The sequence below is a fragment of the Seriola dumerili genome, unplaced genomic scaffold (genome assembly GCF_002260705.1).
Source record: "Seriola dumerili isolate Sdu_G_001 unplaced genomic scaffold, Sdu_1.0 BDQW01000035.1, whole genome shotgun sequence".
Lineage (NCBI taxonomy): Eukaryota > Metazoa > Chordata > Actinopteri > Carangiformes > Carangidae > Seriola > Seriola dumerili.
The window spans coordinates 2722189-2737332 of record NW_019174290.1 but is presented as its reverse complement, the minus strand read 5'-3'; the positions used below and the strand labels follow the sequence as shown (position 1 = coordinate 2737332).

The window sequence follows — 15144 nt, the reverse complement described above, 5'->3', positions numbered from 1 at the left end:
TTTCATAGTTAGTTTACTATATAAACTAAATACTTTACTATAGAAAACTAAATAAGAGATTTTGATTTTGAAATTTCCCAAAACATGTTTTCACTTAGTCATTGTGGATTATTGAGTGTAGGCTCATGGGCAGAAATGTCAATCTTAACCATTTGAAATGAAATCTACGATACAATAAAGGTTGCACAAGGTGAAGGGATCTTAATACTTTCTTAAGCCTCTGTATTAAAGGATCAGTTCACCCAAATGACAAAAAGGTATATATTCCCCCTTACTCATAGTTTTTAAAACATAATTTTACTATGTGGCGTTCTTCTAATTTGTGTGAACTGAGCCTTTTCAGTCTTTTATAACTTCACATACCGTACATGTTATAGAAAATTTAAGAGGCATTATTTACCATTTTATAGACATTTTCCTGTGATTTAGCTTGAAATACCACATATAACTGGATGTGTTTTTTTTAAATAAATGCTGTTTGGTGTTTTGAGCAGTGCTTGCATGCACAATATTTGTTAGTATTGTGCAAGCACACAATGATGAACCTGCCTAAGGGTTTGTAGGGTTTTACAAGTCTCAAAATTATTAGCACTAAAAGGTGGTGCAACCACTATGAGTAATGTGTTTATGAATGTGTAGGTGAGTGAGTGTACCTTTGTGAGAACCTGTGTTCTTGATGGTGTTTATTTAAGAGTTAAATAGATTTATATATGAAACAATATGTCACATATTATCATAGGGGTCTGTGTAGCTGTTAATCAGTTTTTGTTTTTAAGAACATCCTCCAAAATTACATGACTAAAATAGTGGACATAACAAGCATGTGTGTGTGTGTGTGTGTGTCTGCATGTGTGTGTGCGAGACAGGTTCGCGAACTGCAGAGCTGAGTCCTCAAGGCTCTCCTACCCTAGGACAACAGAGTAGCACCAGTGAGGATATCTGGGTGCTACGCAAACCGCTGGCAGGTAAACTGTGTTTTTGGGTAACAATGTAAAACTACATATGCAAGGACTGTTCTTTGTATAATGCGGCATCCTGCAATGTATGTGTTTGTGTTTGTGTTTGGAGGTGGCGAGCGCAGTGGCAGTGTGGGCAGTCTCGGCAGTGTTCGGTCATCAAGCAGCTTGCAGAGCTCTGGAAACACACATGTTCTGACCACCCCTGCACCCAGTCCACACCCTGCGCCCACACCAGGCGTCAACACACATGGCCTTAACGCTCCAGGCCTGCACGCACAAGCCGAAGGGGTAAAGGTGAGAGAGTGTTTACACCTCACATTGCTACTGGATCTTTACAGAACAAAAAACATGTCATTTCTGGGAAATACCAAAGCATTCTCAGGAAACAAACACAACTCTAGTTACCAAGTTAACCACAAATCAGTTTCCTGCTCAGTTTGTCCTTCCGCTTTGCTTTTGCTTTTGCTTTCTTTTAGCAGTAGGCCACAGGTGCAATACGATAATGGCCTTGTGGTTTGTCCTTTTTTATCAAATACTCAGTAAAATAAAGCCTGTAAATGCCAGCATCAACATGTCTCTCTAGATAAACTATAACAGCTAAATTCTACCGACACCATATCTTTTTATATCCTCACCAGACCTCACCTCTCATTTCTGTTAGACTAGTTATGTTAGATTGTGTAAGCATCTCTTAAAATGATGCATTAAATTCAACACAGGTGTTTGAACAGTGAGTTGTCCTAAACTACAAACTCAAATTAGAGTTTTAGCAACAAACACAACACAAACTTGCTAACTTGGATAGATACAGGGTTTCTTTTTGGTGCATTTTATTGTCTAAGTATTTTTTTTCTTCCATTGTCTAGTGTGCTTTCATATTATAATCTGTGATATCATGCACCCTGCAGGTCAGTTCTCTAACAGCTTCAGTGCATTCTAAATTTAATTTTATCACTGAATATAACTAGTCTGTTTTAGGTAATAATTAGGTAATAAAAATACTGCATTAGCAAAAGCATTTAGCAATTAGCCAAACTGGATGTTATTCCCATATTATGCTGGAGAGACATAATCTGTTTTAAGAAGTATTCATTGTAGGATTTCAGTGACGGCAGTTTTGGTAAATTGCAGAAATGCAAGAGGAAGAGGGACTCAAGCCAAAATCTGTCCGTTACATGTGCACTCAGCTGAGTCACATGGCACTTCTGGTTTTGAATGATTATGCTTGAGTAAATGTTTCATTTCGTGAGCGTGCGTGCCCATGTGCATGTGTGTATGACCATGTTTGTGTGTGTGTTTTAGCTCCTGGCCACCGTGCTTTCCCAGTCAGTTAAAGCCAAGGAGCATCTCTTGGAGCAGTCGCAGTCCGTTGAGCAGTCAGCGAGTAAGCTCACACGCTCATCCAAACACAACATAAAAGCAAAATCTTTGGCTTAATTTGAACTGATGACCTGTGTCATGTTTCATTGAACTTAAAGGTCTGTCTCACTGCAGCCTGCTGCTACTTGATCACAGCAGTGATACTCTAGAGATACAGATAATAAAGTTTTGTCTTCTCTTGCTAATAAAAGCATTAGAACGAGTGATCTAGTTACTCAAAAAAGACATTCTGTCTGTAGGAAAGTAATAACAACTCAAAAAGATCAAAGTGGTGTTCTCTATAATGGTTTATTTGGATTGCTGCTTTTATTAATTATTTTTCTTCATTTCACTTTTAGTCAACCTGACCCTTTAAAGACCACCTGTCTGTTCATATCAGACACAAGCAGCATTTCCTCTGGCCTTCTACAAGTTATGCTTTATTTATAAAAGCTGAAAACCAGCTGCGGACGGGTCGCTCTTTCTTGGCATAAATTCTTTTTGGCTGTCAGGAATTTGTGTGTTTTATGTTTTAGCCGCAATAACAAAGATTTGCTTGAAATAAACAAAATTAAAATTAAAAATTAAAAAGACAAATGCTTCAGTGTAACATCTAAAGAAAAAAACATGAAAAGAAAAGGGCATGTACAGTGGGATTATGTAGGGTCAACACTGGCCTTAGAATGAAAAGCACTCAACCTACCCAAACTAAATATGGCCTATATTGAATTGAACTGAACTTTGATTTCATTGGATCAGGGCCCACTTGTAACTTCTGAACATTTTTCCTGACAAGGCATTTACAAATTTACACCACCAGCTGCATTCTTGTCATTGGTTTAGAAGTTGCTTGGGGCTACAAAAAGTGGTGTAGATAGAATAAGTTTATAAAACATGTTTGATGTGTTTGTATAGACATAAAGTATATAAGACATTTATATGGTGTTTAAATTTGGGCACTGTGCTTGTAGTTGATTTACTAATCTCAGTTTGAAAGAAGCATATAAATTATCATATTTTAATATGATGTAATCTGCTGTTGTCTGTTTAAGGGATATGTGAGGAAAAAGCCAGCCAAGCATGAAAGCTGTTTCCAAATTATTATGAATACATACATAGAATATATACGTACATATAAACCTGACTGATAAAACCTGATTTAATTTCTCCACTGCTTCTCAAGACTGCACTTGATCACCAGATAACATCATTTCTTGGCTTTGCAGCATTTTCCTGGTTCTTTAGTTTATTCATTGTTTTCGAGAGCAGACTTCAAGTTCACAAGAAGCTGTTCTTTTCATAATAATTATCTAGAAATAACTGTTCCATATAATTACATGTTCGATTGTAGGTAATCATTAGTTAAAAGTAAACTCGTTCTAAGAAATCATTAAGAAACTAAAGGAAACAAAAGCTCTGCCAAGACAAGCATTTTATAAATAACAAATCTGATACATACTGTATATCTACATGCAATAAAAAACTGTCATGTGACATTACTGTGTAGATCTTACTGAGGGCTAAGGGCAATTCGGGACACTTTAGATTTAAAGTGCATTTATACCAATTATGGATAATTCTTTATGTAAAAATACATTTTGTGAAATAACAAAACTGTCCTTTACTGAGAAAAATAATATATTTCATTGCTTTTCCCTCCTTTTTCTTTCCATTGTCTCGCCTGTCCACCTCCACCCCAAGGCTCTTCCAGTTCCGCAGTCCATGAACAACGGTCATTTGAGCGGAAGGCAGAGGAGGATGATGGGAAAGTGAGTTTTTGAATGGCAGATTGGTCCGTGGACTCCACTCTCTGTTGCTTCTGTTTCTTCTCAACCAACGCTTTGGTTTGGGAGAGAGACATCTACACGGGTGGGGTTCAGGCAGTGGGCACAGTGAGGTGTCTATCCGGGCGGTTGTGTTGCACCTGAACAGATGACACCGTGAGGATGGGCATGCGAGTGTGTCGTCATGGAGACAGGCAGAGTGACAGACACACTGAGATGTCAGTTGCTGTCTTGCCTTCTGTCCCTCCACCCACCCCCTGTCCTCGCACCACACTGAGACACCAGACACCCACATTCTGCCGCTCTGCTCTAGAACCTGCCAGCAGCTCTGTGTGTTCTGTGACGCTGAGGGTTCAATTCTCTCTGTGTGTTCTAGAATCAATAGATGCCACATTCTAGAATCAAGCATTTCCTGGTTGCCAGGCGACAGCAGTGTTCTGTTATAGAAGCAAATGCAGTTCTTAGTGTGTTCTCATTGGTTGATCTCATGCAACATTCTCTAACACTAAAGTCATTCATAAAATATAGCATGTCATTTTCTAGTTCAACCTTTAAAGGGTTGGTTGACCCAAATTATGAAAACATTATGTTCCATTTACCCTTAGTGGTATCTAGCCATACTGGGAGTTTCATTTGCAGGAGTCTTTAAATCTTCACCGCTGATAATCCTACCTCCACTACATACAAGGTATACAGGCATACAGGTAAATTGATAATTATTTGTGGTGCTCAAATGTCTTCTCCCTCTGTCTACACGGTAAGTGTCCATCATCAAAACAGTTAGCCTAAAAAATTTCTCCAAATGTGTGCCTTCGGACAAAAGCAATGTAATGTTTCAGTGGCTTGAACACCATGAATGAGATTTGTTTTACCTCCATTGTGGTGTCAGGAGTCTCAGCGGCAGAGATCTCAAAAGTTTTGCAAATAAATCTGCATGGCTGAATTACAAACAGTACTGTTTGGGAGTACTGTGAAAATCCACTGTATTATTCCTTTATGCATATTTTAGTGGCAGTATTTTTGAAACAGTTGTGTTTTGTTTTTTTTATCATAAATGTAGGCAGTGTCGTTCTTTGAATTTGTGCCGGCATTGTGCACCTTGGAAGTACTGCAGGACTATTGTTCTATAAGCTGAAGACAAAGCTGTAGCTCTGTGTTTTATACTCTGCTTTATAGAACAGGTCTCTATCACGTGTTCCAGAACAGGTTCCCATTCTTTGCTGGTAAAACTAGATTTTGTTGTAGAGCAGGGGTGCATTCTGGAATTACAATGGAAGTCTCTGTGCTGTTTTCTAGAACAGTCTTCTCTCCTGTGTTCTAGAACAGGCTCCTATGCTGTGTTCTAGAACAGGCTCCTATGCTGTGTTCTAGAACAGGTGTGTGTTCTGTGCTCTAGAAGAACCCCGTGGACTCTTCTAGAAGCAGGCAGTAGTGTTCTGTGCTCTGTGTTCTAGAAGCAGGCAGTAGTGGCGTGGCTGGGTGAGTTTCAGCTGCAGTTCTACACCACCCACTTCCTCACCGCGGGATATGATCTAGACACCATTAGCCGCATGACCCCTGAGGTAAGGTCATGACCCCTGACCCCCTCACGCCCCGCCCCTTGTCTGTCAAGGCTCCGCCCAGCTCAGCTCTCAAATCAGCTCCCCACTGACCTGGATGATGTCATCATGACCCTCCTGTCTCTGTCACCTGACCCCCCCGGTGTGAGTCCTGAGCCTCAGCCAGTCACTCCTCATACTCTGTCTGCTTCATTTACATACCTGTGTTCACACATGGCCGTGTGTTCCAGTCTGTGCCGTAAACGCTACTCTGTGTTTGTCCTTGAGTGTGTTTGGAGTGCCATTGTGTGTGTGTGTGTGTGTGTGTGTGTGTGGGTATGTGTGCGCGTTTGTGCGAATGTACTGAAGCAGACACAGTGGTATGACATAAACCCCCTAAGGGCAGGGGACACTCATCAGAAGATTATCCAAAGCAAAATATTCCTGAAGGCTTATCACCCGCAGCTCATGTACAAATGTCAAACGTACGCATAAAATTGTTTACATTCAAAAGAAAAAAACCCACCTACTGTAGCTGTGTTGAATTCCTGATGTAACTCAGCGTGCTTTGTGTTGAAGGACCTGACGGCAATTGGGGTCATGAAGCCTGGACATCGAAAGAAGTTAACATCAGAGATCAGCAAGCTGCCCTCCACAGACTGGCTGCCAGACCACAAGCCTGTAAGGCTTTCATGTGTACTATACAAGCTAGAAAAAGGAGGAGATGTTGAGTTTTGGCAGCTGCTTGCACACAAGCATATACACATGCAGCTCTTACAGATTGCTAACGAAATATTTTGTCAGAAAAACAGTTCTATTCTGTATCTTCTGTAATCTGTGCACAAGGTTTTTACATTGGTGCCCGTGTTTGTGTGTCGCTGTGTGTGTGTTTTAGGCCAATCTGGCAGACTGGCTCTCCCACCTGGGTCTTAGTCAGTACTACCAAGTTCTGGTGCAAAATGGGTATGAAAACATTGACTTCATCTCTGACATCAGCCTTGAAGATCTGCAAGAGATTGGTATCACGAAACTCGGTAAGTTACAGCTACATTATAAAGACTCCAACAACAAAGCAACTAGAGGTATAGCGATTTTGATTTTGTTCATTTGATGTAAATCATAAGTATGATTTGAAATAAAAGAGTCATAAGTAGACTGTCAGGGCCAGACTCCAGCCTGTACACATGTTACTTTAAGAATCCCCTGTTACTGAAGGTTTTGTTCCACTTTACAACACATAGAAGAATTCAGTGCCATAATACTGTTGATATACTAGTTCTGTTATTGTGTCTGAAAGATTTGGACCTAGTTTATTCAGCCTCTCTGTGGTGATAATACTTGTCAACCAGAACATTCAATTTGTTTGCAGAATTAACCTTTTTAGTTCAAAATAAGGCAAATAAAATATAAATCTTTACAATTAAACAGAAATGAAGAGTTCCTATAACTATACAAACAAAACATTTAAACTGCATTTCAATGAAACTCAAAACACAAAAATAGCCTATAATAGCTTAATATAGTAGCTAATACTTACTTACTGTGTCCGGTGGCCTGATACTGGTCCACAGCCTGGGGATTGTGAACCTCTGGGTTAGATTTAATGATCATGCCTACTAGCGCAGTTTTCTGGGATATTTACTGTTTGGTTGTTACTTTTATTAAATAAACAACAGATACACTGGAATCTCTTCCAGCTTTGGAGTCCAAATATGTTTTCATTCTCTCTCTACCTCACAATAACGGTTCTCCTCCACACCACTGCCTCCCCTCAGGCCATCAGAAGAAACTGATGTTGGGAGTGAGGAGACTGAAGGAGCTACAGAGACGAGAAAGTGGTTCTGAGCCTCCTCAGAGCCCGTCTACACCTCCGTCCAGCCCAGGTGGCAGCACGGGCTCAGAGCCCCGGAGGGAGGCGAGGAAGCAGAGGGATGGTGCCCCCAGCCCACTGGCCAAACCTCGCCCAGGTCTCACACATTCACAGACCCCTCCCCATACACCGACACAAACCCCGCCACAAACTCCCCCACATGTCCGGACCCAGCAGGCCTCCCCCAGGGCCCGGCCGCGTCCCTCCACCCAGATGGCAGCAATAGATGCGTCAGTGCCGCTGCTTCGGCTGCCCAGCGAGGAGGAAGAGCGACGGAGAACTCACAGTCTTATTGGCTCAGAATCAGACTCTAGATACGCCACCGTGTGCCGCAGCAGCTCCGCACGTACTGCCGCCCCTAATGATGTCACTGTTAACCGTAGCCAATCATCCGTCACACTCCGTCCCCGTCGCAAAGGTCGGCCCCCAACACCACCTAAACGGTCTTGTTCTTCCATAACTGGGGGTGACGGGGAGGGAGAGGGACAGGGGGAGGGACTACTAGGGCTGCCAACCTATCGAGAGCGGCGAGCCAGTGACTGCGGCAGCCTGGGGTCAGCTTTAAGGGCTCAGGGCTCAGCAGGCCTGGAGAGATCAGAGGGGGCTTCTGGGAGTGTTCGCAGCCTTGCCGCCATGCTGGAAACATCCATCGTGGGTGGAGCCAAAACCCTGCCGAAGAATCTGGGAAGCAGCACCAACTACTTACAGGTGGGGGGTGTATGTGTTTGGTTTGGTCTTTGAGAGTTAATTTTTTTACTGGCAATATGTATGTGTAAATATCATGTGATCCCCAGGTGAGTCCACCGATACTTCGTCGCCAGGCAGGCGCAGGAGGTCTTGGATCTGAGGAGGATGATGCCAAAAGTCGGCGCAGAACCATCAGTGGACCAGAAGGCATCCCTGGTGATCAGACTGACCTGTTACCTCGGCAACCAGCCCAACAGCGTCCAGAGCCCAGGCCTCGATCCACCGTGGTCACCTCAACATCAGAGATCGCAGATGGCACGGTGACACTGCGAAGGAAGCCTCATCCCCTGGCAACAGACTCTAAAGCGCCTTCATCCGTGACTACCACTGTTGTTACCATGACAACCGGCTCTGAAACCATACGCAGGAGACCACGCACCGAGCACACAGATAGTGTCAGTCAAAGCAATAACCAATCAGACTCTCCCAGCAGTCAAACAGATAGTAGGAAAAACGGAGTTGAGGCGCAGCAAAACGGTGGCGTGGTCCTGAGGCGGAGGCCGGTGTCTGAGGTCTCTGACAAGACGGAGGCCAACAGAGAGAGCTGTGAGTGGATGGAGGCCAGGAAGTCTCTAAAGCCGGCGGTGTCACCCAAACCATCCTCAGTCACCCTGAGGAAGACACAAGCTGAACCCCCAACACCAACCCGCAGGGTCCCCATACCAGGGCCTGATAATACTGACGTGGCACGGAGCCCTGGTGAGACACACACACACTCACACACACACAAAACTGAGGAATGGTTATATAGTCATCGAGTTTATCTGTGGAGGAACTGTTTATATTAATGTATATGTCCTTAAGTAGTCATATTATTATCACTATGTGTAGATTTCAGTGTGATAATATCATCATCAAGTATTCTGATTGTATTAATTTTTGTGAAATAATAAGCCGGCTGAATGTTGCCTTTTAGTTTCATTTGATAGAAATATTACAGTTACAGACAGGAAACACAAGGGGAAAGGGGAGTGAGATGTAATAAAGTGGTTGTGATTATATTATAAATGTTCGGCTTCAGGATGCCCCCACATAGGCGCTTTAAAGCAATAATCTGTAATGTGTTATCTTGATTTTAATAACACCTTTGGTGATAAACTACAGCTAAAATAATTAGTAGATTATTATCAAGAGAAGATTAAAATGAACATGAATATAAATGAACCATGTGAAATTATAGCAGCAACACTCATAATTCAGCAGCTGCACAAACACCGCATTTATTGACTGTCAGCTAAATAGATCGTGATGGTTCAGTTATATTGTGTTATTTTTCTGTTTTAATTTTAGTTGTAAATAAACATAATAATTTAAGGTTCTACAGCTAGCAAATGTTCATTTATTGGTGCTGTTTCAACCCCAGATGATCTTCACCAGGTACATAGATATCCAGCACCAATCCCCCATTCACCTTGTGCGGCCCACCCTATACCTTTGTTGGTCTGGAAATTGATTCATCATTAATTAAATCACATCGTTTCCCCAAAGCTATGTAATATAATATATATTTAATTGATTTAATTTGGAATAGGTGTGTTTGATTGTGTAACTAACCAAATGAGTCTCCACTGTGTTTCTGATGAAGACTTGGACGACTCGTGTTATGACTTCATACTGTTATAAACAGGAGGTTGATCACAAGCCGCAGATGTCAATCTGCAAAATGCAACACATTCCTATGTCCTGTGTAGACGTGAAGTTAAAAGACAAAAAAATGGAGTCAGAGCACTTCCTCGTTGCTGAAATTCATAAGGTCAATAGGTCTTATATGCAGTATGTGTGAGTGACCACCGTGGACAATAGTGTCTAAGAAGACTGACAGCATTCTCTCTGACTCTCTCTGACCAGACCCGAAGCGTGTCCCTCCTCCTGTCTCCCCAAAACCCCGCGGGCCTCCGACGGCACCTAAACCAGGCAAGGCAATCGTAGCTTCAGCTACCATGAGCCCGAGCCCTGCTGCTACCAGTCCCACCCCGGCCCCCAAACCGTCCTCTCCGCCCTCTGCCGCCCCCCTTCCAGCTCCTGACACCCCTTCTGCTCCCTGCCTCTCTCCTGGACTTCCCCTTACATCCCCCTCTCCGGCCCAGAGTCCGTCCACCCCCTCACCCCACCCTGTCAAACCTCCCCGCTCCTCCATCGCCGGCCTCTCCATCGACTTGCTGGGAGGACGGGAGGTAGAGGAGGAAGAGGAGAGGAGGAGAGAGGAGGAGGAGAGGAGTAAAGAGAGGGAGCACAAGAGGCACAAAGAGCAAGAGGAGGAGAGGAAGAGAGCAGAGGAAGAGAGCCAGAGGGAGCTGGAGAAGAAGTCCTCAAGGAAGGATGGAGCGAGAGAAGAGGTGGAAAGTCACACAGAGGGGGAAGAGCAGGAGGAGGAGGAGGAGGCGCAGCACCGTTTGGAGGAGACCAGTGCCTCTTTGGCTGCAGCTCTTCAGGCTGTCGAGCATAAAATCAAAGAGGAGGACGCACAAAATGAGTGAGTATTTATAAAGTTAATCAGCATAATTTAAATATAATGATTTACTTGTTGCCATCCAAGGTGATGATGAGCGGATCAGAGCATAAATGAGCTTTTCCACACAATGTAGAGCTGCAAAGCGAGACAATTATGGAGGTAATAGCCCTGTTCGTCTTCTCCATAAACAATGGGCCTCATGCAACAGCCAGTTGCACAAGCAGATTAAATGGCACATCTGAGAGATTTAAGAGAATCTATGGCATTCACCAGCTTTCTCGTACTTTGAATTTTCTCTTATGTTCAAATTAAATAAAACCTTTTAAACAGAAATGGAAAATGCTGTGTTCAGTGACCTCTACCAAAACCTGTACTTGCCAGCCATATCTGGCAAGAATTATTTTATCTCAGCCTCTAAAAAGAAAGCAAATTCTTTCAAGGAGAAAAAGTTGGTTACAACCTCCCAAGAAACATTAAATCACTGAGTTTAAAGCCACCTGGAACCAAAGTTTACACTCAAATAAAAATCTGTATTTCATATCACCTTCATTCACTTTCAAATTCAAATTCAAAGTCACTGGTGCAGGGTTTTGTCCCCATTTGCAGCAATAAACAGGTCTAAATTTAACACAGCTCGGATTTGTGCCTCAGGCTGGCAGCTTAACCATAGCAACAGTTGCTAAGGCTGATGTGTACTATAGTATTCAGAGCCACACACCGTAACAAACAGACGGAAACAAGGTTTGCATGACATAAACTAAGGCAAAATAAAAGTTGTAAGGCCATGGCAGATTTGACCAAACCCTTGGTTACTGTGGTAACAGTGAGCACAACAGAAGAGCATCTGTTGTGTCTGTTTACAGCACAACCAAGCAAAAACATTGCATTTGTTGTGGCTGCTTCAGAATAAAAGCCCCCTTGTGTTTTGCCAGTAATGTTTGTGATGTGAGGCAGCAGCAGTAGGAAATGTTCAAGTTGCATTAGCAGTCACTTAGTGCAGCTCTGACATGGTGTAAAGAGTGAACAGGATGCAGTTAGGCTGTTAGAAATTAGATCAAATTGCACCGGGTTAAATGCTGTGAATCCAGAGTGAAAGTGGCCCACTGTGTCACTAGCAACAAAAATAACTATCTATAGAGACAATTAGTGAATGTAAATACACTTAATGTGGAGCTGACCGTGAATAGTATCAAAATGGGGTTTGATTTGAGGGAAACTTGAAGGATTATAACTTTAAAGTGGCTTTAATTAGAATTATACCCTGAACCCGTGCACCCCTAAGCTTGTAGCTAAGCTTTCTCATTGTCTACTTGTCTGGTGCTAAGCTTTACTGTTTTAAATCACTCTCACCATGTTTCATGCAGTAAGAAGCTGTTTTCAGCAAAAAGTCCTTAAGGACGCACTGAATGCTAACTGCTCAGCACCAATTAGCAACTAGCTGGTGAACACAGTGGAGCTTTTAGCAGCTAAAGAGACAGATATTTAACCTCAGAGGTTCATAGAGATGAACTCCAGGTTCGCCAGAAACGCAACATCCAAATGAATGATAATGTTGCTTGTTTGCCAGTGCTGGGAGAATTACTCAGATCTTTTACCTAAAGAAAGGTGCTGTAGGTTGATCACAGTGTAGAAACACTCGATATATATACTTAAAGTGCTCAATATGTAGAATGTCCAATTTCAGAATAATATATTTTATATTATTTATGAAATACATAATTATGCACATATATAAAATACATCATGTGTTTGTTTATTATATTTTTTTGATATTAATCTGAATCTGAAAGGTAGTTAGTGACTAAAGCTGTCAGATAAATGTAGTGGAGTGAAAAGTACAATGACACGTAGCAGAGTAGATGTAGAAGTATCAAAATTGTGCTCAAGTTCAGTTCTGGAGTAAAAGTGCTTAGTCACATGTTTGCTTACAAGTTCGTCTTGTTAACTTAAAAAGGTGATGATCCAGTGTTTCAGTGTTCAAATCAGTTATTGTAGGTTTAAAGTTACTGCTAATTATCCAGGAGATTCCTGTGTATCTGTGTTGAGGAGCATCAGATTTACCATTAAAATTCAGGCTAACAGTGGGGAAAACCATCTCTAATTTACTGTGAATGTGTCTGCCTCATTATCAGATAAACTCTTCCTTTTCTGTTATCCAACTCCCAGCTCTCTTTCCAGCAAAAAGACGACAGTCTCCATCTTGGATGACATCGGCAGCATGTTTGACGACTTGGCAGACCAACTGGACGCCATGCTCGACTGATCTCCTGCCCACGTCTCATTTCCAACAAGCTCTTTCCCTCTCCCCCATCATGTGTAGGTGTATCAAGAAAAGCTCTCCCAAGGCTCGATGCTGTCGCTCTGAGAGTGTGTGTGTGTGTGTGTGTGTGTATTTCAGAGTGTGTCCTTCCTGCGCGAGCGCTTCTCATGTAGCCTTGTACAGTATACTGAGGAGGGAGACCTCTTCGTCTGCTGCAGTAGCTCTAGTACGCCTCCTGACGCGAGGAGGCCGCTCCCACACAACCTCTGACCTCTGCAGCCCAGCGAGTCACCGCCGCCCAGCCCTCAGACGGCTGTGTGGACTGAGAAGCACAATCATTTTCCTCATCCTTTATCTCCACAGACTCTGGCTAGGACAGAGATGCAAACCCAGTCAGATGGTGAGACAGACAGATAAGCATATTGCTTGCAAAAATAAGCACATAAACTGACTGACAGACAGGCAGATGGATGAATAGATGAATAGATGAGATAGATAGATAGTCAGATAGATGCATACAGATGAGACCCTGGAGAGAGTTTTTAAAAGCACAAAGAAAGACAGGCCACTTTCTGAGTCTGTCTCACTCCTGCGATGACAACAGGATGCATTTTTCCAGATGAATCGTAGCCTCTATTTCTCTTGTGTATGAGTGGAGGATTGTGGTTAGCCGGACTTCCTGAGCTGTGTGTTGTCTCTCTTCATGTTGTTGTTCTTGCTGTTGTTGTTATTGTTGCCGTTGTTGTCGTTATGAGTGTGTGTAGTCCCTGCTGATGCTCATGTCAATGTCCTCCCACACGTACAGTAGTTATACTAATGATCAGACCGACGATATAGATGTGTGTCCACGAATTTTGAGACACTCACACACACACACACACGCACGCACACACACAAGTACACACACACACACACACACACACACACAAATGCACATCACGTCGGTTTTAATCTCGCTGGTGTTCTGCTTTGTTGGTGTTTAGCTCCACCTATGGAGGTTTGCTTGGAAATGAATCCACACATATACAATACAAAGACTGACATTTACACATTCACATGCAAACACACACATATATATATACAAGCACACTCATGCGGTGTATCCCTTGTCCTGCTGCAGTGAACAGTGTTTTTAAAAGATAATCCTATATTTCAATGCTTTATATAGTCAATCCAGTATACATACATAGAGTTTATAATATACCTGGGTATTTGAGCTGTTAGAGCTCCCTCTAGTGTTGGTTAGTGAAACTGCCTCTAATCTGCCCACCTTCCATCTTGTCTTCCCCCTTTTTTTATCTCCCTTTGTGTCCATTATTTAACTCTGCATCTCTCTGTGCCTTGGTAGTGTTCTTTCATATATTCAAGATTATTTTTGTCTCTTTTTTTCTTGTTTTTCATTCCAAAATGTTTAATGGTTTTCTCTGTTTCCTCACAAACCCATGCTCCTTGTGTGTCTGTGATGTCAAACGTAGCTTATAGGTTGAGTTGTGAGTCCTATGTGATCCCTGAAATCAATCGCCCTGTCTGCAGTCCTCCTGTAACCATTGAGAAGCCTTGTTTGAGGCCATTTAAGCCCTCCTCCCCTCCTCCTGTAAGCTGTAATAAGTTGGCTCTGCTCCACCTCGACTCCCCCAGTTTTCAGTGGTCCCTCATGTAGGCCAGACAGTGGATCAACCACCAGTGTTCATCCCAATGAAGAGTCTACTTGTATTTTTATGCTCTTTGAAAACAAAGATATATTTGAGAGACAGATGGTTCTATGTTAATAATAAAAATGAAAATAATGATAAGACATTGAATTGAGGTGAGCTGACTGAGCCTGTACATTTATGGTTGAGTTCTGGATGTGTTGTGACGGCTGTTGTGCCATGGTTGGGTTTAGGTTGTGTTTCTGCTGTGATGATGCATTCCTGTACAGCTGTGATCAGAATAAATGTATAAATTAAACCTTATGTGACTATTTGAGTTGTTTTTTCTTTTATATCTCACCTGCTTAGGAATTGTCAGAATTATTTTGTAGACTCTTTTACAAAAACAATATGACCATACAACTTTGATTACACCTAAGTAATTTAACCTATAGGTGGTTGTTGAACAGCCTCAACTCCTCTGGTTTCAGGCTTTCAATAGCTTGAGTGACATTGGATTGGGAGACTGTTTTTGGCGAATAAG

At 42.4% G+C, this 15144-nt stretch overlaps 1 protein-coding gene across 1 annotated transcript in view; it reads left to right on the top strand.

The window, feature by feature from the left end:
* The window catches only part of LOC111216549 (caskin-1-like), a 35532-nt gene extending 20645 nt beyond the window's left edge, over positions 1–14887 (top strand). Inside the window, exons 11-21 of the mRNA XM_022738075.1 lie at positions 867–965; positions 1069–1253; positions 2262–2343; positions 4020–4087; positions 5557–5664; positions 6220–6321; positions 6536–6674; positions 7416–8218; positions 8305–8956; positions 10106–10730; positions 12876–14887. Of these exons, the coding sequence (XP_022593796.1) occupies positions 867–965; positions 1069–1253; positions 2262–2343; positions 4020–4087; positions 5557–5664; positions 6220–6321; positions 6536–6674; positions 7416–8218; positions 8305–8956; positions 10106–10730; positions 12876–12972 (2960 nt within the window). The 3' untranslated portion in view covers positions 12973–14887. The remainder of the gene's footprint in view (positions 1–866; positions 966–1068; positions 1254–2261; positions 2344–4019; positions 4088–5556; positions 5665–6219; positions 6322–6535; positions 6675–7415; positions 8219–8304; positions 8957–10105; positions 10731–12875) is intronic.
* Positions 14888–15144: the final 257 nt, after the last annotated feature.